The sequence below is a fragment of the Thermobia domestica genome, chromosome 13 (genome assembly GCF_964235325.1).
Source record: "Thermobia domestica chromosome 13, izTheDome1.hap1.1, whole genome shotgun sequence".
Lineage (NCBI taxonomy): Eukaryota > Metazoa > Arthropoda > Insecta > Zygentoma > Lepismatidae > Thermobia > Thermobia domestica.
Window position 1 is genome coordinate 165162151 of NC_137466.1, and position 25603 is coordinate 165187753.

General features: G+C 35.0%; 1 protein-coding gene across 1 annotated transcript in view; it reads right to left on the reverse strand.

Annotated features, from left to right (window-relative positions):
* Positions 1 to 25603, reverse strand: part of LOC145667839 (PDF receptor-like) — a 105104-nt gene that overhangs the window by 60342 nt on the left and 19159 nt on the right. Inside the window, exon 3 of the mRNA XM_081735270.1 lies at positions 7568 to 7724. Coding sequence (XP_081591396.1) covers positions 7568 to 7724 — 157 coding nt within the window. The remainder of the gene's footprint in view (positions 1 to 7567; positions 7725 to 25603) is intronic.

Here is a 25603-nt window from a genome sequence, read left to right on the forward strand (position 1 = left end):
GTTGAAGATAGGCCACGTAGTGGGTGACCAAAGACTGTCACCATTGAAGGCGGTGATAGCATCGTTTGTGAAAAGTCCTAAACGCAGTACCCGTCGTTTGTCATTGGAATGTGGAGTAAGCCAATCCTCCGTGATTCGGATATTGCACACCTATTAGTGGCATCCTTACAGGCTGCACATCTATAAACTTAACGAGGATGCCTCTGATCGCTGATTAGAGTTCTGCAGGGCTACCAAACAACAGAAATTGGATCCCTCGTTTTTCAAGGGCATATTGTTCAGCAATGGGGGTGCTAAACTTTCAACGAGGAAGTCAATCCTCATAAGTGTGATACTGTGTAACGCATATCCGCACTTGGTTACCCCGAGTAAAGGAAGGGTAATGGCGTGGTGTGGTATATGGGACACCCGCATCATTGGACCATTTTTCATTACCAACTCCTTAACGGCGCAACAGCATCTGATGCTGCTGTAGGACCTTGCATTTCCTTTCATACTGAACGCAAACGGTAGCTTTCCATCTTATTTTCAGCACGATGGAGACCCCCGTAGTATAGTTTTGGTGTGCGTGAATGGTTAGATGCACAACTTTCAGAGAAGTGGGTTGGTCGCCGTGGTCCTATGGAGTGGCCGCTTAGATCCCTTGACCTAACACCCTTGATCTTTATCTGTGGAGACATTTTAAACAGATTGTATATGCTGAGAGAATCCGCGATTTGAGACACCTTGAAGTACGCATCCAGCGCGCCTGTGACCAAATTTCATCCGTCATCTCCTCCGTGCGCAGTCAGAGTGGTTGCGGCGAATACAATTATGCATTGCACAGGATGGAAACCACATAGAACCTGTGTTGTAGCATGCACTTGAGGAGTAATTTGCCAACTTTGAGCCGTCACAATTCTAAAACACTCCAACATTGACAAAAAATTACACTGCTCCATTTGTTAGCTCTAGTTAGTGTTATTTAACATGGCACATGTCACCTTACCATTTCTAAAATTTGACTTAAACCCAAGATGGCGGTCATGAACGACATACACCCCAAAACTTACGACACTTTACTCAATATCAGTTGCTATACTCAATTTTCGCATGTTTCCTTCCTGTTTCAAACTATAAGGATGACCAAGGGCTTTTGACTCACTTTAAAACTAGTTTTCAGATCATGTGGTAACAATACATAAAATAATCATTAATGGGATGTAATAAGATATCTTCAGATTATTGGAAGTGGGAGTTGTTGAATGATTTGCATATTTCGTTCGATTTAGGTTCAAATTCTTGAGCTGACCTTTTAGTCTGAATTTTTTAAAGGTTTCCGTTAGCTCCGCCAGGTGAATGACAGTAAATATAGTTCATAGACGCTTTTTTAAATATCTGTTTGCTTTCCACGGACGAAGATCTCTATTATGATATTTCAAGTTCAAAACCTTTCGGATTTCCTAAAACTATTATATAGAAAGTTAATAAATTGAAAGTGTATGTGGTGTAAAATTGTATGTAAATGCATGTAAAATTGTATGCGGTGAACGAAAATATTGAAAGGACCATAACAACTTAAATATTATTAAAATTTTGAATAGTAAGCTAAATTTAATATTTAGCCAAAAATATTAATGGTTTTAATACAATTCATTTTATATTTTCAGCAGCATAAGGGCGCTTTGGAAAGCAAACACATAATACTTCAAATATGTTTTCTAGATGTTCTAAATATCTAGCTATATATAAAAAAATGAAAGTCACTATATTTGTGACTGCGTACCCTTGAACCGCCCAACTGATTTCGACCCAATTTTCAACATAAACGAAGTTCGGGCCTGAGATGGTTTTTAGTATTTAATTTTGACGGTACAACGTCGGGGAGGGGAGGAAGAGATACATAAAATAAAAAAAATAATAACATCTGAACCACCAGACTAATCTCGATCAAATTTGCCACATAGATAAGGTTCGGGCCTAGGATATTGTTTTTTATAATTTCACTTTGACGGTGCAAAGGGGAGGGGCAGGGGAAATATTCTATATTAGTAAGGAATCCATAGTTTTAGGGGTCGCTGAGATGATCAGTGACACTTCCGATGCAGTTTATATCCAAATTCATCTCTTTATCTCCGAAATGAAACTTATTCTCCCTGTGTGAAGAACGGGGGTTTTCTGCTAGTTATATCTAATTAAATGTTGAATAAGACTTAATGAAGATCGTGATACTGGTAAAATGTGATCACGCTTGAATAAACCTCTAGAAACACGTATTATACTAATTTCCGGATGCTGAATCCAATGAAATTAATTTCTAACGTATACGTTCATTGGATATTTATATCCTAAATTTGAGATCACATTTGTAATGACCCCCTATGAACGCACTTCCTTTAAAAATAATTCCATTCGATTCAGCGTACTCAAATTAGTATTAAAAAGTACAGATAGAAATGCGTGACCATTTGTACCATTGGCACAAGAGATACTTCAAAGATCCATTTTTTAAAGTCATTTTGAGTCTCCTGGCCCCACGGACAAGTACAGGGTGGCCCATAATTATGTAATGATGTTTGATTGCCTGTAGTATTTGTAATTCTGGACAGAAAAGGTTTCGATATAGCAACACTGTTTATTCTGAGAGTGGGAATAATCGTCACTAGAGCTTAGAACCGTTAGTGCCATACAAGTGCGAGAGTGGCTGACCGAAACATTCCCAAACCGCTGCATCGGTCGACGTGGGGGTTGTGAATTGGCCAGCTCGATCTCCTGATTTGAACACCACCTGACTTTTTCTTATGAGGTGTTTTAAAGGACAAAATATATCATCAACAACACATACGCAATTTGGCCGAACTACGAGAAGCTATCACAAAAGAGTTCCACAGGATATCAATAGGCCCTACGGGTCTGTCAAGCTGCTTGTGACAACGTTGCTCTTCTTCTCCAGGCATGTATTGATTTGAGTGGTGTATTGGTGGACTATGCCATGGAGAACAGATTAAAATTGTTGTGAGAAATGGTATGAGAATAATTTATGTTCAAGGTATGTTGCTATAGATATACCATATTGACTTGACACCTAGTCTTCCGTTCCGAGCGCTGCTATCGGCTGAAGGAATTCCACTCCCTTTCGCTAAGGCTCTCTCGCTTAGCAACAGCTGGACCCTTATTGGCTCAACCGTAGGCGTGTCGAGGGTGTGAGCTTTAATTCGCATATTTGCCACGGCTCAAGACATTTTGGCAGCACTATAGTTTCTTTACCGCAGTCTTTGAAACAGAATTACATAATTACGGACCACCCTGTATATTTAAAACTTGTTCCATTGGATTCAATATCCTAAAAGTAGTATAAAATATGCAGTTAGAAATTTATACATGCATGGATAATTTTAGTAGGTGCTTGATCCTTAATTCTTACTAATAGGCATACGATGTAAGGGTTGGTGCAACAACCAGTGTACACAGTAATTAAATTTATATTATGATATAATTGAAGTCTTTACTAAGTGATGGGTTTGAGCGATAGGGTGGTTATATAGTTGTTGGGATAATACACGTGATGTGAGCGGAAAGCGCCACTAATAATTGCACATGGTGCTGACTACTTTCATCCCAATTCGCGCCAAGTGAACTTTGTGGTTGTCAAACATCGTGCATATGGGTTCTCCCGTTTCCTCCCACTTTCTTCATTCCACCATTTCATTCATTTCTCATCATCCCGTCTCCTTTAACCTAATTAGCATAATAGTGGAACGTAAAACTTAAGGATTTCATTTCATTTTCTTAACCAAAAATAATGTTTGGAATTGAAATTTAGTGAATAATATAACGAAATACTTTAGTTTGTATAATATTTACCTGTACCGTGGGCAAAAAGTGCTCATAAATATGTAATATACTTAGTAGAATGTTCATTTTAAATTAACAGAAAAGAAGAATGTTTTTAATATATGTAAGAGATTATTATGGGATAGTTGTGGCTATGTACATGTTATGTGTTGACCTAGTCAAGTGAATTTATGTATTTTACGGTCTTAAAAAGAATATTAAGACATATCAAGCAATAAAGGTGAGACTAATAATCTTTGAATATCTGAGTTGATTTTTGCATAAAGAAAAGTAATTATCGCTTCGTAACTTATATTTTACAAGACGAACCAGGTTGACGACGCTTTTCTATAGAGTCGTTATAAAAATTTGGTTTACCAAACCCGGGACTTTTGAAAATTCAGTTCCCGAAGAAGGAAAGTAGGGCTGAATTTACTTGGATATTACCATTTATGAATACGAACTTAACCGTATTACGAAGCGGTAAGGTCATCAAAAGAAAAATGGATAGTGAAATAGTGCAACAGGAATCTAATACCAGTAATCCAGGTGAAATTAGTGCAACACCAAGTTTGTCATCTGAGGATCGACTTTTGTTAGCTGTGCAGCGACAAATTATGCAAATGACGACTGAGATAAAACAAACCATGGAACAGAAGCTCAATGAATCTAACACAAACATGGAACAGAAGTTCTATGAAGCTAACCAGACCATGGAACAGAAGATAGAATTGAAATTCAACGAAGCTAACCAGACCATGGAACAGAAGATAGAATTGAAATTCAACGAAGCTAACAAGACCATGGAACAGAAGTTCTATGAAGCTAACCAGACCATGGAACAGAAGATAGAACTGAAATTTAACGAAGCTAGCAAGCAGTATGAAGAATTAAGTAAACGAATAGAACGGATAGAACTGAAATCAGACGATACGAAACAAACAATCGTCCAGGTGATGAACGACATATCCTCGCAGTTTGAAGAGAAGTTAAAAAGGTTAGCCGATGAATGTCAAGAAAAGCACGATCATCAAAATCATGAAATCTGTGCTGTAAAAAAGGATTTAACGTTAATAGAATCTTCCGTTAAACATCAAAAGATCCAGTTGGCTACTATGCAGGAAGAAATTAAAATGTTACAGGCTAGAGATAACATTTATCGCAATAATCTGGGCAGTGATCGCTTCGAGTTTCCCCAATCACCGGATATAAATACGCCTTCGCCGGAATCTGAGGAGGATATTATATTAGAGGAAAATTGTCCGAAGATCACTGATGAACGAAATATAAATGGTATCATGACACAGCACGCTACGGACCGGAACAATCACACCACAAGAACAAGGAGTGAGAAAAGAAAGGTAAAGTTAAGTGTCAAGATGAGCGAAATCAAAGCCATGAGTAAATTTAGTGGTAAGTGCAATGAAAATGCTAGTTCTTTCTTAGAGAAGTTCCAAGACGAATGCAGTATAATGTCTATCGACCGATCACAATACATGAAATTAATACCCCATGTATTACTCCCACCTTGTTCCTTATGGTTTAAGGCAATACGTGATCACATTAGTACATATGAGGAATTTAAAGCGGCATTGATCGCGAATTACGAAAATGACTTTTTGCTGGCAAACAGAGATGCCACTCTTAGAAATCAACATTTCAATCCTCGATTGCACAAATCTATTGTAGAGTTTGTTGTAAATGTCTATAATGAATTAAAGGTTGTTAATCCCTTGCAATCGGAATCAAGAATAATTGCATCGATTCGCAATTTGCTTCCATTTAAATTACAGCAGATCTTATTTTCCACACAGTGTATGAGTTTCAGTCATTTATTAATGCTTGTACAATGCTACGAAACTCAATACCATGCTATGAATCTAACACAATCAGGAATGGGTAAAAATAAAAATAATTCTGATCATTCGGTCCCTGTTCGGAATTTGGATATCCGAAGTGTGAATAATACTGAACCGAACCTAAGACGAATATACTCTAGCAATCAAAATGAACAAAATAGACAAGGTTATGTAGGGAATCCGCCTAACCTAATCAACCGAAGTAGACACAAAATTAATAGAAATACATATCGAAATCCTAGAGATGCTACCAATCCTATGTATAGATATAATCATTGTTCACGAGATGGTACTTCGTATCCAAATTCAAATCACGATGAAAGACATGTACAACCTAATGTAGAACCTAACCACGATTGTGCGGTACAATGCACTTTATTAGATTCATATGCCAGTGCGAATGTAACATGATTACCGTTAACGAAATTAGGTTAAACCCATGTTGATTATAGATTCTTGTGAATTCTCGTTTTAAAGTTTGTGTTAATATTAATAATGAAAACGATGGTTATAAATATTTGAAATGTATCTAGTTAAAGAGTTAGTAGAACCCAACATTCTTGATCAAATAAATAAGAATGAAAAATAACAATAATAATGAAAAATGTGTTTATTTAATAACAAAAGGGTGTCTTTTGTTTCTGTAAAATAAATTTATTTACTTCCATTTGATTATTCAAACGTAGGTTATGTTTAATTTTTATTCTTTCTTATTAATGTGAAGAATCATAATTCAATTTATAATTAGTTAAAGGCAAAAATTATTTATATTAGATTGATTTGTGTTTAATTATCAAAGATTATGTTAAGAATAAGATCCATTCTATAAAATCAATTATTCAATGACTACCTTGAGTGAAATTCTTTTTTATTTTGGACATCTTAGTGCTACTATGTATACATTGCAATTGCAACATCTAACTTATTTGTTATACAATGCGCCCGAAAAGAACAAATATTATTTGTCACATCATCGATTGTAATAATGATCGAAACTAATAATCTTGATAATTTGTATTTCACCCTCGTTAATTATATTTCTAAGCGACGATGTTTTTAATGATAAAGAATAAATAATAATGTAATAAAAGAGAAATATTAATGAAATCAAAGATTTATTGTAAATGTATTTATGTGAATGATAATAACTAATATTTTATATATATATGAGGGTTAACCAAAAAGTAATGAAGATATATACGAGGTGTGATCAAAATATAAAGAACATATGTAATGTACGAACATTAATCTAATCAGACCAGCGGTTCTTGAATATAAAAGCCAAGCCTACTCATGACTTTTATATTCAGTCCCTTTATCGGGCGACATTTTCTATAACGAAATACTTTAGTTTGTATAATATTTACCTGTACCGTGGGCAAAAAGTGCTCATAAATATGTAATATACTTAGTAGAATGTTCATTTTAAATTAACAGAAAAGAAGAATGTTTTTAATATATGTAAGAGATTATTATGGGATAGTTGTGGCTATGTACATGTTATGTGTTGACCTAGTCAAGTGAATTTATGTATTTTACGGTCTTAAAAAGAATATTAAGACATATCAAGCAATAAAGGTGAGACTAATAATCTTTGAATATCTGAGTTGATTTTTGCATAAAGAAAAGTAATTATCGCTTCGTAACTTATATTTTACAAGACGAACCAGGTTGACGACGCTTTTCTATAGAGTCGTTATAATAACAATGTTCATATTACTGGTGAAATACGATTCTAATAGTTTATTAATATAGATATGACAAGTATAACGTTACTTTCCTAACATAATAAAGTATCAATACTAATAAGGGACATTTGCGTGGCTTTTGAGCCATCCTTTACTTACATAAAAGATCCATGTAATTTAACAATTAAAGTAAAAGTGTGTACTTACCCCAGCCTATGCTGTAGTAGATACTGTAGGCCAAAGGACGCTGAAAGAAGGCAACGGTGATTAGGTTGTTTAGGTAGAGACCCTCCACAAACAACCACATGAACATCGCCGTCCGCCCGTACTCCAAAAGCACGTAGAATGACTCGCATAAAATAGGCTGGCCAAAGAAAAAGAAACAAGAACAGCAAATATAATTCTGACAATTAAAACTCTTATTTAAAAATAAAGGTGCAAATGATTTGAAATTATACATTAATTTACCCATAATTTTATATCGTGTTTAGTTGAACATATGCGCCCTTCCATTCAAAACATAGTGAGGTAGGCTATTCTTATAAAAGCTGAATACGTTTTTGGGATAAGTGGTAGATATAACACATCAATCAATAAGTTTGCAGGATGACATATGGATGTTGCTACTATTTACAAATTTGTGTGATGTTCAGGAAGTACTAGCCTTCAAATGATACGTGTTACAATTTCAGAACAATCTGACGTTTTAGTTCATAAGTTACAGTGCTTCTACTGACGCTACTTTTGTAATTTTCAAAACAATGGAAAATATATCAATTTCGTATGTTGATAAAGCATTGCTTTTTAATGAGAAAAATTAACGTTCAAACAAACCAATGGCTTGACAAGTGTTATTTGGACTCTCCTCCATAGAGAAAAATGGTACAGAAGTGAAAGGGCGCCGATCCTGATCCTTGGGGAGGGGGGAGAGGGATGGAGGGACGGGCTTCCGAAAGCTTATGTGGGCACACTCATTGTATTTGTGAATATTCAACATTTGACATAATTTGAGTGCAATTGTGCAATTTGTCTTAAAATCCTCATATATGCCTTCTGCATCTGAACGGGCCTCCCCAAATTTAAAGAGAAATCGGCGCCCTTGCAGAATTGGTTTGCTGATTTTAAACGCAGCCGTTCAAACATCGATGATGCTGAATGTTTTGGTCGCCCAAATTCGGCAATTGTTCCAGAAAACGAAACAAAAAATCCACAAAATAATTTTGGCCAATCGTAAAGCGAAAATGTGTGAGATAGCTGACACCTTAAGGATTTCGGGAGGCAGTATGTTCACCATTTTCATGAACATTTATCCATGAGTAAGCTCTGTTCGAAGTGGATATCGCGTTTGGTCACCGCCTATCAAAGACAACAACGCCTCGACGATTCACAGCGCTGTTTGAATCTGTTTCAGCTCACTGAAAAGGATGTTTTCATGCGGTATGTGACAATAAATGAAACATGGATCTATCATTACACTTCAGAGCGAAATCGACAGTCAGCTGAGTTGACAGCAACTAACGAAAACCACTCAAAGAGAACCAATAACACAAATGTCAAGGCTTTGGTTGCACGGAATTTTATTCGTTAATTACCTTGAGGAAAGAAGAACAATCAATAGCGAATATTATATGGCGTTATAGGTGCGTTTGAAGGAATAAATTGCGTAAAAAACGACCTCAAATGAACAAGAAGGAAGTGCTTTGTTACCAAGATGATGCAGCGTGTCACAAGTTAATCGCAACAATGGGAAAGTTGCACGAATTGCATTTTGAATTGCTTTCCCATATACAGTACTCTCGGATCTGGCTCCCAAGGACTACTACCTGTTTGAGCACCTAAAAGGAATGCTTCAGAGAAGGCGATTTAGCTCCAATAAGAATGTGATTCCCGAAAGTGAAGCTTTTTTTTTTTTTTTTTTTTTTTGCCCAAAGATAAATCATTCTACAAAAAAGGCGTCGAAGTGTTAGAGAAGCGTTGAAATGAAGGTATAACTCTTGAAGGAGACCAAGTTAACGAATAAAGTCGAATTGTACCTAAAAATTGTTGTTTTATAAATCATCCTACAAACTTATTGTATGGTATGTTATTGGATGTTTCTCAACTATTGAAATGAAAATTCTAATTTTACGACCCACACTAATTCTTTTTAGGTTAAAGGGACAGATGGTGAATAAAAGTAAATGGATATGAAATAACTGTTGGAATTACAATGTAGGAGGAAATGGGTGAACCTCCAGAAAATCCACGGACACAACGTCCTACACCACAAACACGCGTAGCTAAAGATCAAACTTCCTCAATTCTTGTTTTCTTTCTTAAGATTGTTATACCTTGACTGTTTTTTTCCAGCTTAATGTTTTACTTGTGGGATCGCGTTATCACTGCATGCAAGTTCAATATATTTTTATTTTCCAGAATGGATGGAGTTATATCGGTAAATCTGGGAAGGTATTTCTAATAAGTCAGGCAATGAAGACCGTGATTTATAGTTTCGTGACTTTTAAGGGGCCTTTGTATCTGTATATTAAACTGATTTCCTAAAAAGACACATTTTTCTTAAGGGAGGTGCTCATATTTAAGAGGTATATATGTTGGAATAAATACGGTATATGTGTGATTGAGTTTAAGATTTTATATAGGTAACCATAAAACCTTACTCACAATACTTAAATTAACACTTCAGCTGTAACATAAATCAGATTTGTGTCAAAATCAGGAGGGCACCCAGAAACGTTTATTGAAGAAGGTCCGAAGTTGGGATATGGTCCAATGCTACCACTATGTCTATGTACGAGAGCCTTTCATAAAGTAACTTTCGATTGGTTAAGAAAGTAATTAACAAGTAAATAAGAAGAATTTATTACATATACCTGAAAGCCACTTCTTTGTTCTATTTTTCAACATGAACATTTAAGCACTTACCCCTGTACTAGCTTAGAAATTCCATTAGCATAACAATCTCCCGCCTGTGACAGCATCTTTCAGCTCCTTATCATCTAGCCCAGGCGCTAGCCCATGTTACATGTGCAGTTATATGTGCCTTCATTTTGACTGCTTGGTGTTATTATCCACTTAAAAGAGAGTTAATTTCTTTTGATCATGTGATCTGGTTTATGGTCATTTAGTCGCCATATTAAATTCAAGATGGCGGATCATGACTTTCTTTAAACGCTCATAACTAGGCCATTTATGGATCGATTTGGATCATCGTTTTCCCTTTGGAAAGAGAAGATTATACTCTACAATTTTGTGATCTTGCAATTTTCGCGAAATCTGCGCCGTTTTCCCGAAAAATTAGAATGTGTAGAATTGAACATAAAACTTTATTCTATTTTCGTATTTTTTTTTTCGAAAATGGCCAATAGTTCAACTTTTTAATAATTTCTATCAGTATTATCCATTACGACATATTTGTTTAAAAGTGCATACTTCTATTTGTAAAAATATTTTTTTGCTCTTTGAATCTTCTTTTTTAAAACTTGTATGAATACGTCTGAAAATACGTCATTGTTCCATTTTTTTTAACTACACTATAATTTAGAACTATGTGATTTACTTTACAAAGGATTAAAATGAACAACTAGGTTGTAAATTCGGATCACTGGGTACGGAGATATACTTAGACAAAAAAAACCTAATAATTTGGCGTCCATTTTTAAATATGGCAACCAAACGACTATGATCTGGAGTGTTTAACAAACCCTACAACAAAACTTATGGGGCATAAAACTTCGCACATGAGATTGGCTAGCATCTGTAGCAGGGTTTTTTTTGTTTAAAACAAAATGTTCAAAACAAATGATTAAAACTTGTTTTAAACAATTGATTTTGTTTAAAACAAATTTTATAAACGTTTTAAACGTTTTGTTTTAAGCACGTGTATTTTTAAGGCTTGTTTTAAACATATGTTTATTTTTATTTTATTTTATTTTTGAAAAAAAATCTGCCAGAGAAAGAAAATTACCAAAAAGTGATACCGTTCAGAAGGCTATTTTATTCCCTACAGTGTTGCCACACTTGGTACAATTACCAAATTCAGCCCTTTTTGTCATTCATCGGCCCGTTGGTACTACGCTGGCATTTTCAGCCCCTTTCGTGAAAAAAATTGGTACAATTCTATCCAATTCAGCACCATTTAACAGATACTTGTCACATTTTCAAAAGTGTCAGTAAGACTTTTCTTACATCTCATGGTTGATTGATTTGTTCCTCGTTTTATATATTTTTCTCATATATAACCGTAATACTGTTTTGGTGAATTGATCACTTCGAAATAGAGGCACGTTTGATTTCCTTACAATACATACCGAAGATGATAACTGTTTTCCCTTTTAATTTGCGGCCTCTGTTATACTTCCTACGTGCGAGAAAAGTTTCATCTACATCCACAATTGTTCGGGGTCTTCCTGTTTGGATGTTTTTAAAAAGTAGTTTTAAAATGAGCAATTTCTTGATTTGGACTCTTGGAAAAAGGTGGTGGAGTGTTCAAGAACCTTACTTCCTTTAGTTTCGTGTTATAGAGCCATGTATTATACTGTGATAAAATAATGAATTCAGCCCTTTTGGTTTTGAGATGTACTATTTTTCAGCCCATTCCAGAGCTAGGACTGTGGCAACAGTGTTCCCGTGTGAATGTTTTGATTTCGTCTGGCTACAGCAGGTCGATGTGGTGATCCACAATTTATTTAGTCTCTTTTTCCTTTGTTTCTTTATCGTCTATTGTATTGTTTAAAATGCTTATCAATTAACTTCCGAGAAAGTGTTGTAGTCGAAGGTTGAACTACTTGTAGAAATGATATTAAACAATATATTTTTTTAAAATATTATTGAAACAAGTTTTTTTGTTGTATTCAGAAGACAAAGGGCTCTTTACTAAATTGCGGTTCTGAAATTAAAATATCGCAGGCATTTGTTAATATATACAGTACATGTTGGTTCTCAGTCTTCGTACAACTTGGAATCGTTTAACATGAGTTTTACGGGAAGAAAAAAGGACATCATTTCGAGTAAACCGAAGAAACTAATTTTATATGTTTCGAACAAACTTGGGTTGCAGGATAAGTTGGTCCAACTTATCTATCTATCTATCTATCTATCTATCTATCTATCTATCTATCTATCTATCTATCTATCTATCTATATATATATATATATATATATATATATATATATATATATATATAGATAGATAGATAGATAGATAGATAGATAGATAGATAGATATAGATACGGGTCGTTCAGAGCACAAGGATCCAAGGCCATTTTCAAAAAGGTTCATTTTTGCTAAGCAAACGTAGTATTTTCGTAGCGAAGAGTCCGAAATAAATGAACCAAAAACCACGTGAAAAGGTGTAGTGTGGACTAGAGTTTCATAGGACAACTGCTGGATAAGGACGTTTCTAGAACGGGGGAACAGGAGGAATAATTTCCCCCTCTCTGCTCATAAATTTAAGATATTGTGTACGCTGCAGCGAGAGAAAGATTATCAAGTCACGCTCCAAACGTCATAGTCAATGATGCATAATTACATTAAATAAATCTAGGGTGTGTCAAAAAGAATACACCGACGGAAAATGTCATATATTCACAACCATGAATCCGAAAAGAAAGACAGAAAACTACGTGACAAAGTGCAATCTAGAGTTTTATATGATTGTCGTTAGAGAGGGGCGTCCGTTTAGAGGTCATCCGCCCTCCTACCGCCTACACTGAATTTCAAATTTTGGGACAGTAATGCAGATTTAGAAACCTTTTGCTGAGCAAAGTCCAACAGAAAAACATTGAAGTCCTTACACCGAATAAATACGGAGATTGATCAGTTAAAATCCATTCCATTGGCCGCAAGGAGCTATAGGCTTATATTGCTCTTTTATAATTTTTTCTTTCTTCTTGTCCCAAGGATTCCAAAGGTGGCTCTACTTTCGAGTTTCGAACCTGCTTAAAAATCAGAAAATTGTGTCTAAGCAATTTCCAGTTTTGATAATCTATATTTCCTCCGTATTTATTCGGTGTAAGGACTTCAAACTTGCTCTGTTGGACTTTGCTTATCAAAAGGTTTCTAAATGTGCCTTACTGCCCCAAAATCTGAAATTCAGAGTGGGAGTGGGCGCGGCTGCCCTCCTGCCCGCACTGACGCCCCTGTCTAACGGCTAGTGTCATATGAAACTAGCCCACGCTCTTTCACATGGTTTTAGTTTCATTTATTTCGTACTCTTTACTGCGAACATATAACGTTTTGAAATAGCACTCATTTGCTGAGCAAAACTGAACATTATTGAAAATGGATTTGGATCCATTGTGCTCTGAATGTCCCAAATATTGTTTTTCTTTAGTACAATTATTGATTTAAACAACAACCAATACACAGGCTTGCAGAAAATATTCTAAAAGTTAGCACAACATGAAGTGTGCTTGAAACATCACTTTTCGAAAATTTATTATTTTAAAATAATTTTATTGCATCAGTATTCTGAAATAGCAATCAAATTTCTGGAACCAAAATTTCACAAACCTTCAGGTGATCAATAAATAAAAATTATGTACATGTGTGTACAATTCTAATAACAATACAATTATTTGAGCCAAATACCGTAAAAAATGTCATATTAAATCCAATGATCATTCAAAAGTCATTTTGCAAACCACTGTTACAGAAATTAAATTAGGTAAAAAAAAAAAAAAAAAAAAAGAAAGAAAAGAAAAAAGGTGCATTATCAGTGACAGCTTACGGAAATACAAAGTCAGCATTTTGAATCCGATACGAACACTCAAAAGTCATTTCCGAAACCGCTGGTGCTACTAAAACGAAATTTGATATATTAAGGTGCATTATCACCAGTGTAGCACGAAAATATTTAATCTTTTTTCGAAAATCATCTTGAACAACAAGTGGCCAATAAAAATTCATTTAAAAAAATATATAAAAGCCATTTTTAGTCAAACGATTTTTAGTCAAACGATATACAGGATGAATCTGTAATACTGGTTGCAAGTAAAGAGTAAAACGTCTTAACAAATAAGTTATTACATGATTTTGAAATGTTTTAAACTGTTCAAAATGTTTAAAACATATTTTTCTTTCGTTCGTGTTTTAAAACATGCTTAAAACATTTTGAACATCTTTTTCATGTTTTAAACATGTTTTGTTCTTTTGAAAAAAGAAAAAAAAACTATTTTTTCCAACCCTGGTCTGCAGTACAGATATAGTGCTAGAAGGTAAAAACGGCGGAAAAGCTATTTTTCTAACAACAATTAAAATCATACATAATACTATTAGCTTTCCTTTAATATCTAGCCTAGTTTTGAACTAAATCCAGAATGTTGTATACCGTTTTAAAGCTTATTAGATTCTGTTTCCTTTTTGTGTCTTATTAAAATGTTGAATTGTTAGCGATTTTCTAGAAAATTACGAAAATCTAATAAAAAATCTTCTTCAATTTTTATACTTTCCAATTTTTCGGAAAAACAGCGCAGATTTCGCGAAAACTACAACAATACAAAATTGTAGAGTATAATCTTCTCTTTCCAAACGAAAAAAGATGAGCCAAATCGATGTATAAGTGGCCGAGTTATGAGCATTTAAAGAAGGTCATGATTCGCCATCTTGAATCCAATATGGCGACTAAACGACTATGAACCAGATTACGTGACCAAAAGCAATTAACTCTCTTTTAAGTGGGTAATAACAGACAGCAGTCAAAATAAGGGCACTTATAATGCACACGTGACAGGCTAGCGCTCCCACTAATCACCAAAGCGCTGAGATCCTGGAAATTTGTGAAAATTCATGGCATTTTTACTAACTTTTCCATTAATTTTCTGAACGAGATGGCCTGCCACTCCTCTCTTCGTCATGAATGTTTGTTCGTGCACTTTTAAACGAACGGACCCTTTCATGAACAACTCCTTCACTCATCGCTCTTGGTCCATACACGACACAAAGTTTCCGATGAATAGGCACTTGGCGTGGTTTTCTATTGCAGTGCACATTTTGAGACGCTACAAAAGTGGAACTAGTGATTAGTCAACCTTCATGTATGGCAAGATAGCCCCCGAATTTTGAAAGTTGAAACAATGACTAGGTTATTCGTTTGTACTGCGTTTGTGCCGTTTGTACCGAAAATATTATCTTTTATACCATTTTCCTTATAGGATCACTTGAGGGGTCAATTGAGGGGGGCTATCTTGGCGGCAAGACAGCCCCCCGTATCAGAGCACAAAAAATTGAAATACACCATTCGAAAGCAAATCGTTTGTACCGTTTGTACCGGAAAAAGTTTTGTTTGTGTCCTGATAGTTTTCGAGAAAGAAGGGATGACATTTAGGGGGCTATCCTGTACGAAATACAGGCCCCGTAATGTATACTTTTTCCATGCCCATAAGTATTATGTGTTTATTCATTTGAATTTATGTGTATTTAGAACTCTGGTTGTGCATATCCAAATAAAAAAAAACTTTTCGGAAATAACTCAACATTAAAATTGAATCGACGAGTTGGAAAACAGTGTGAGTCCAAAAAATCCATTTTGAGGTAAAGGTAAAAATAACACTAAAGATGTAGAACTACAAGTTGTAATGAAGAGCAGTACAATTTGCAAGACCTCGCACGTTATAGCAGAATGCTATAATGTCGACTGTACATTTGTGGCATTAACAACGAAAGTTCTTTCTTCACATATCTGAAAATGCGTTTTGTGGACTAGTAGTGTTTTTCCACTCACCGATTCAATTAAATTTTCCTCTATTTCTGCCGTTTTCCGTATATACCGTTGTGCCGTAGTGATCTTTACATTGGTATTATAGAGTAAAATGAATACAAAAGGGATTTAATTTAAGATTAGAAACAGCGCTGTTTCCTTCTATATTATTATTATTATTATTATTATTATTATTATTATTATTATTATTATTATTATTATTATTATTATTATTATTATTATTATTTTGGTAACCTATTCACCTTCCTTTTTCCTCCCTGTATTCCACTACAGTATATTTTTGCGATAGAGAGTTTGGTGTTTTCTTAATTTAAATGATGTGGTATTATGGTTAGTCTTTTGTCAGTCATGTGATTGTTATACTTAAATTTGATTGGTTGTTTATCCTTCCGATGAAGTAGCTTTGAAATTAAGTGATTGGGCCCGTCACTTGTTCTCTTCGCGAGGTATGTGTTAAACTATATTTAATATTGTGTATAGTATATTTTATTTTGTGAATTTAAAATATATTCTGGGTTTTTCCGTGAGTATATATATATAAAAAAAAACATGTAGATAGAAAATTGATAAATATTCTAATTGAACCATCAGTTCAAATATTGGTATTGTATTTCTGTGATAAAAATAATTATATTTCAAATATGGTTTACGTTGAAAATGACTTGTGATAAGGTAGGAGCCATCTTGGAATTTCATTTCATACAACATGTGCCTGATGAATTTTTCAGTAATTATAAATTTCATATGGTTTTTCCATGAATCAAATTTATTTAAATCTATTAGTGGTTGAAAATATTTTTCAAGATTGAACAAAACTTTTTTTTTTTTTTTGAACTTCACAAATACGTTATTCTATTCAACATTACATATACCTTTTTTTGTTTTTATTAAAAATAATAATAAAATTTGTTAATGCTATCGGAATTCTTTTTTGTGTTGTTTATCAAGTAGAGTTATGTTCCTGCAACCTTTGAAGACTTATTAATATTTGTTGAACTTTAGAATACCATTCTCTTTCAGTAGCTTACATTTTTACGTGCGTTAAGCGGCGTTGTAAACCACATACCTGGCCCGGGAAACTCTTCTCGGAGGGGCTACTTGTTTGAGTAGAGGGAAGGGAACGTAAAACTTTCTTTCCTGATTTTCAAAGATTTAGTTTTTCTAGGAAGGGACGGTAATGGCAACATTACTTACCTTGGCTGTTACACCGTATTATTCAACAATGGCCTACTTGCTTTCTGCTTTTGTCTATGAAATCGGCGAGCTTCTGGAGCTGCTAATATGACAGATATAAACAGTTGGTGTAAAGCTGAAACGTGGAAGGACGCAGTTTAGGTGAGTAAACATGTCATGTTTTTATTTTCCTTTGTTTAAGATTATTTCTGTCAATCCAGTTTCTTTCTGAATTTGTACACACTTTTTTTATTTTTTTACGGTATTTACTTACGGAAAAGGACAGAAATAGAGAACATTCAATTGAATCGGAGAGTAGAAAAACACTGCTGGTCCACAAAACGCATTTTCAGATATTTGAAGAAAGAACTTTCGTTTGTTAATGCCACAAATGTACACTCGACATTATAGCATTCTGCTATAACGTGCGAGGTCTTGCAAATTGTACTGTTCTTCATTACAACTTGTAGTTCTACATCTTTAGTGTTATTTTTGCCTTAACCTCAAAATGGCTTATTTTGGACTCACAATGTTTTCCCACTCTCCGATTCAATTTTAACGTTGAGTTATTCCCAAAGAGTTCTTTTTTATTTGGATATGCACAACCAGAGTTCTAAATAACTTAAATTCACAGGAATAAACACACAATACTTATTAATGGGTATGGAAAAAGTACACATTACGGGCCTATCTTGCGTACAAGATAGCCCCCAAAATGTCATCCCCTCTTTCTCGAAAACTATCAGGGTACAAACAAAACTTTTTTTCAGTACAAACCGTACAAACGATTTGTTTTCGAATGGTGTATTTCAATTATTTGTGCTGTGATACGGGGGAGGGGCTATCTTGGCGCCAAGATAGCCCCCCAAATGTCATCCCCTCTTTCTCAAAATCTTTCAGGGTACAAACAAAACTTTTTTCGGTACAAAAGATTTGCTTTCGAATAATGTATTTCCATTTTTTGACCTCTCAAGTAGCCCTATAAGGATAATGGTACAAACGAAAATATTTTCGGTACAAACGAATGACCTAGTCATTGTTTCAATTTTCTAAAGTCGGGGGCTATCTTGCCAGACATCAACCTTCAGTCTACCACGGCTGGATGCAGACTGATCTACTGTGCACGTCTATGCACAGATGGTACCGCTGCCCCGCTCCTACTTTACGCACAGTGACCAATCGGAGGTTACTGTCCGAACGCGCTTCGTAGTATTGAACTGGTGTTATTCTACTCCTAAGAAAGCGGTAATTTTCAAGTACTTTCATCTATACTCTCAGGAAAGAACGATGAAACTAAATTGTTTTTATAAAATCAGAAATAGTACATATCTAATGTAGAATCAAATCGATTGTCAACAGTACCATATGGCTGGGTAACTTGATACGTTTCGTGTTTTGGAATTTCGACTTGAATAAAATGTAAAATGTTTAGTAGTGTTTTAGTGCTCAAACTGATCAAGGATTTTTTTTAACATATTACATCAGTAGGTATAAGTAATGTGTAAAATGATCAGAGAATTTTTAAATTTTTTTTGAACCTAAATAATAGTGTTTATTGAATTTTTTTCATAGAAATTACAATTTAGATAAAATATTTTTTTAACTATAAATTGGAACATATTTGACATTTTTTTACAGACTGATAAACAGCAAGTTCTGAACAATTAGTTATAAAAGAAAAACTTCTTCTAATAATTTTCCAGGAGGTAATGTACCTAAAGTGGAAGCCACATTTCCTCGCTGAACTGCTATGCTGATACGTTGTATCAGAAAAGTAGTAGCCCGCTTGTCACCAGTAAGATGTGATATACGTTGGCCTACTTCGCTGATGAAATTGAGCCCTTCGAGACCCCAAATTCCGCTCGATTCAATGGCTACGGGCACGAACATGTATCTGTTAAGCAGCTCTTTATATTTTCTTCTTTTCTCGCATTCTCTGCGGGCTGCAATAGCTCCTTCTCGAGATGAAGAAAGAGTCAAATTAGATGACGCGAAAGTGTCAGAGCAGGTGAAATCCCAGAGAAGAATCCTTCCCCTCTTCCATGGTACCAGCGTCATGCCATCATTTACATTACGGAATAGTGTCGCCCTAATAATAAGCCGTGATTCACGGAGTAATAGAATTAAATCAAATGATGCCTTAACTTTCTGTTTGGAATGTACAAAGCCAGTGTCAAGGCGTAACAGCCAAATTACAGTGTACGGACTGCCTGAATGGAATTCTTTACTCTTAAGAATAACATATTGAGTGCATTAAATTACAAAATAACACTGGTGCTGTCCTATGTATTGAAAGAAAATACGGGATAGTATGCAGGAGTTAGAAAGGTCATCCAAGTATGTTCTACAAAATGCGAACATTGTGTAAGGTGTACAACTTTGCTTCCGCCGCATTTCCCCAACATTAGGGGCTTCATTATAAAAAAAACCTAGTTATACATTTACGATTCAAAGTATTGTCCAACGCTGGCCATTACTTTCTCCCATCTTTCGGGCAACACACAAATCTCGCATCGAAAAAATTACCCATCCTTTGAGGAGAGCCACGTATCAATCCAATTTTTGACTTCTTCATAAGAACGTAAGTGCTGGTCAGCCTCACCGTGTACCATTGATCGAAACAAGTGATAGTGATCGAAACAATGTCTGAAGAATACGGCGGGTGGGCCAGGACTTCTCATTTCAACGTTTAAAAGTATATTTTGAGCGACTTTGAGCCATGGGGTCAGGCATTGTTGTGCTGCACAATAACTTTATTGTGTCTCTCGTTGTATTGCGGCCGTTTGTCTTTCGATGTTCCTCTTAAACACATTAGTTGTTTTCAATACAGATCGACTCTGATTGCTTCAGTCGGTTTTAGCTGTTCATAATACACTACGCCAAGCTGATCCCACCAAATACAGAGCATGATTTTGGAGTTGTGAATAAGCTGGTCACAACAAACAACGTTTAACATCTATCGGCTTCAACTCGTACACAGTGTTTCTTCCAAACATGTTTTTTGGGGGACACTGCCCCCCCCCCAGGAGGAGACCAAAATAATTAATCCATAATATAATTATAAATAGAATAGACCAGCAGTCCCCCTCCGAATACTAAGTGTGCCCATAACAGAACATTTTTTTCTTAAAACGGCACTGTTACGCTGTGCTCATGTGACCTTATCGAAGTAAGCATGGACAGTCGCATAGGGTAAGGTGATCCCAGTCGAGAAATCACCCCACGTTATGTTTTATTAAAGTTTGTAGCTGAAGCAGAGAGAAAAGATAAGAGTTTACTAAACTTATCGGAATATTCCAGAAACCATATAACATAAAACTTTCTTTCACCAAAACAATTAATTACTTGCTACAAAATTATCAAATTATAATAAATCGAGTATTTCACTTACTTCTCCATTCAGGTTAAATGATAAGCTCTTATGAATAAATATGTCTTTATAGGAACTATTCAAACAAACGTATGTACAATAATTTGACAAAACTGGAACAATTGACTTTTTATCCCCCACAAACATAGACCCTATGTATCAAATGTGACTTACCGCCATCGATTTAACTGTCCAAAGAATCACAGAAAAGCTATTAAACTTTGCAATAGTCCTCCTATTCAGCATTAATAATTCGTGGCACAACCTTATATATATTTAGTAATCCAATTCATGTTAAACAAGCGGAGTGAAATAACACCACTTCATTACGAAATCTACTCAACTCGTCGTGACAATTTGGTTTTACTCTTAGTATCCAATTCTACACTTGATATCATGTTCTACTCTTGATATCACCAACTTCAGTATAAAGCGGTGTCTTACTTTTTTCACATACCTGTTGGTTTAGTTCGACAACCAACCACTTGGCGGTGCTGATTAACTATTAACTAAAGGAAACTTGAAATCGTAACTTTAATACCATTCAGGCCCGCAGCCAGCCACAGAGATTTGGGGGGGCATGGATATGTTAGGAGGGGCCAAGTCATTAAAAATTCTCTTGCAGATATCTAAATTGTGTTTTTTGTGTTGAGGTGTGGAGGGGCCACGAAAAGTTTTGGCCCGCCTTAGCACCCTTCTAGTTGCGGGCCTGATACCATTCATAATTACTTTTTTTAAAAAACTAAAAATAAAGTTACGACACGTAAGAGCACCCAATTTCCTTGTTTCTGAATTATTCTCATGGCTCTGAGGCGTTTAGAAATGTCATGTTGAGTCACTTCTAATGATCCTGCAAATTCTTCTTGCGTTTGACACGAGTCTTCAAGCAGTAATGCCTCCAATTCTGCAACTGTGAAAAATCTCTCTTTCACCGCCATGCCGGTTTTCGATGTCAAAATCACCGTTCTTGAAGCGTTGAAATCACGACACGTTCTTTCACTAATAAAGGCCGTGCCGTAAGTATTTAAGACCATTCGATGAGCCCGTGCAGCAGATTTCTCCAAATTAAAGCAGAAAATTGAAACCTCCTGCAAATGACGATAATTGGGCTCGTAAACTGACAGTTTCAATCGAGAATAACTTTACGATGCGGATACAAGTCGACTAATATTTCGATGGGCTTATGTTGACAAATGCCTAAGCTTATTGTATGACTTCTGTATTTGTTTATTTCCACCACCACTTACCGCTAGAGCCATCTATTGGAAAGAGGCGAAAACAAAGTTTTACACCTAATATATTATAATTATTTCTTGACATGAGAAAATAGTAATTTTTAAAGTATTTTTTTTTTTTAATGGAGTGTGATTTGGGTAAGTCCTTGAATGATTACTGTCATGAAAAGTTGGACAGAAATGAAAAAAAATTTAATTGAAATCAACAGAGAATAATTGAAACTTTGGTGAGTGAGTTAAATAATAAGTTATTAAAAAGAAACAAATTCACCAGTTAAGACTTAACTGTGCTGACATGGAATAGTATTCTAGATTTAAACATTAGAAATATACAGAGTGCCTGAACCTTTCCAAGAAAATATCCCCGAAACAGTCATGGGCATTGGTAAGCCTTTAAAAGTTGAAATTAATCAAAACATGATTGGTGTTTGTCAGAGACTAGAGAAATTTAACAATCAAACTGCTACGGTTATTATAGTGAAGTTTGTTCTAAGGCATTATAAAGAACTATTTTTTTCAAGATGGGAAGTTAAGAGAAACTTACCTACTATTGACATAGGTATCAATAGCAAGAATCCAATCAGTGGCGGATCCAAGGGGGGGCGATCGGGGCAATCGCCCCCCTTCCAGAAGAGGAAACTTTCTTATTTTATATATATAAATAAAACCCATCCGAGAGTTGCGAACTCTTAAAAGTAGCTCTAAGTAGCAGTATTACAATCCCCCCCCCAGAAGTTCGTCCTGGATCCGTCTCTGAATCCAATCTACAATAGTCAATCCCTGTCTCCAGTGAGCAAGGTGTCGTTCATTAAGACTAAACATTTTCAGCTTGAAAAACAGGGCTGATTACAGTGGGAAAGTTAACATTAGGAAAAGTCATCAAAAGTCCCATTTGTGTAATTTCTTCTGATGAAGTAGTTAAACTACAAGGTTAGTTATTATATTTTGGTTGTGAGCTCATATACCAATAAATTGTCATTTTATCTGTTCTTGTTTGCTATACACCATGTAGTATGCGTAATGTTGCTTTATTAGTAATATTCTTAATTATTCATGTGTGAGATGGGGTGTGAAAATAGATTGTCGTTGTACTATCGGAATGTTAGGGACCTTAAGAGTCAAAACCCATTTCTTCTTGAAACACTTATTATGTAATAACTATGATCTTATAGCCTTAACTGAAACATTGTTGAATAATATTTAAACTTCTGGATTGTTTGACAAGTACAACATATTCAGAAATTACAGAGATTGTACACTGTCAGGTGAAGCTGGAGGTGGTGGTATACTTATGGTGGTCAACAAGATATACAAATCTATACATGAGGTGACATATAATGCGCACAACTGTGAATCACTCACAATATCCACACATGACAAAACCAAAAAGCTATTTATAAGTATCGTTTATACGAGATATGATCAAAAAATACGGTGAATAATTTTATTAGAAACAAACTAATAAGCTTACATGGAATTTGATTTAATTTCCTTCAAAGTACTGTCCTTGGCTAATAATGCACTTATCTCAACGTTGAATCCTGACTGGGAGCATTTCCGGGGGGTTTCTTCCGGAAGGGCGTTCAGCTGTTCTGTCGTGGCCCTCCCAATGTCAGGAATGCTAACAAAACGTTTTCCTTTAAGCACGGTTTCAATTTTTGGGAAGAGTCAGAAATCGCATGGTGCTATATCTGGAGAGTACAGCGAATGTGGACTGACAGGAATATTTTTTTGACCAAAAACTCGCGGAGAAAAAGCAAGGTGTGGCACAGCGCGTTTTCGTGATGGAGGAACAAGTCATTTGCCCGTTTAATCGGCGGTTAAAATGCTTTTCATGGGCACATACGAGATGTTTAGTTCTTCGGAAAGCTCTCGAATATTCATTCGCCTGTTTGAACAAATCACTTGTGCCACGTTTTGCGCATTTTCATCTGTTTTTGCCGTCGGAGGGCGTCTCGATCGTTGCTCGTTTTTATCCAAATTCTTGCCGCTCTCGAATGGTATATACCACTTGTAGACAGTCTTCAATGCTACCGCTTCATCGCCATACATTGATTTTGACATTTCGTGATCTTCTTTGTAACTTCTTTTGTACCTTAGAAGAAAACTTAATGTTGGCGCGCGACAGACACTCTTAATATGTTCTCATTCTTCTGCCTTTGGAAGCCAACTAACATATCACAACTCGTTCAAACTCGATACTGACTGTACCGAAGGTTTAGGCTACCGGGCTTACTAGTTGAAACGGGTACAACATCGGAAGATGGCACTGTGCAAGTAAATTAACTGTACCTTTTGATCACGTCTTGTATAATGTCATCCTTTCCAATAGGTGTATATCAAGACTAGAACAACATAATAGTTTAGTTCCTTCTGATTCTCTTATAGTTGGATATTTTAATATGAAAGAAATTAGTAGATAATCCAAATCATCATTTCTCAATTTGATCTAGAACTTGTCAAAAAGTTCAACAATATGTACCATATTTTAACATGGGATCCTACACCGTATAATAGTATAATAAATTACTGTTTAAGAACCTTAGATTTCATTTTAGTGAACGTTCGAGTGGAACTTGAGTAAGATGAGTATCCCTTAGTGTCTGAAGACTTTAATCACCGTAATATATCCATTTTGATATTGTTAGTTAATAAAATGCATTTCACTAAAGTAATATAAAAAATATTACAATTATACGGAAGCGTATTTTTATAATCTATATTGTACAATATGTAATTACATTTGGAAAGATTTGTATAATTTTGATAATGTTTTCTGTATGTTTTATTGGAGACAGTTGTATACCAATATGAACGAGCATTAGAAAATCTGGAAATCGAATATGGTTTACAAGTGAAATAATCCAAAGAATTAAAACAAAAGCAAAACGTACCAAAAACTGCTAATTCTCCAGGTACTATGATAGATTGAAAAACTTAAGATTGGATTGAAAGAGAGTCATATATAGAGCTTGTGATAATCATATTCAATAAATCCGAATTAGTGTTCATGCTAATACCAAGCGTTTTTGACCATCTGTTAGGAACAAAGAACTATATCAGAAATCACAAGTCATATCGTAAATGGTTTTACAATATTTTCCTACACCAAATTTCTCCTAGAAAATGAATATGTTTCGACCAAATTCTTGAATATTCAACATAAACTTAATCTTATACATTTTGACTGTGCTACATCAGAGAAAGTTAAGTGTTATCATTAAACATCTAAAACTCAAATAATCCTGCGGCCCAGACAAAATTCCTTCAAATATTATTAAAGTATGCGGAGATGTCTTAAGTCAACAAATTAAATTTATAATCAACTTGCTCCTCAAAGATGAAAAGAAACCAAAACAATTTCCTATATTAAAGTCTGGGGTTACAGATGTTATGATTAGCCATATTCTTATTTTTATAAGTAATTCGTTAGACAAGGCATACGAATATAAATTAAGTGACAAGTGTTTAGTTACCTGAAAAATTGTATTTTTTTTAACCAAAATAATATGGTTCTGTGCCAAATAAGTCAACACTAACGTGTTAGAATTTACTCAGAATATTTATAATTGTTTTGAATGGAAGGAACAAACGCATGGACATCTCTAACAATTTTGACAAGTTAGATCACCAAGTATTAATTAAGAAACTTACTAAATTTCGATTATCCAAAAGTTTAGTTCTGTTGCACCTATCTTATTTACATAACAGACACAGATATGTGGATTTTCAGCAAGAAATCCCTAAA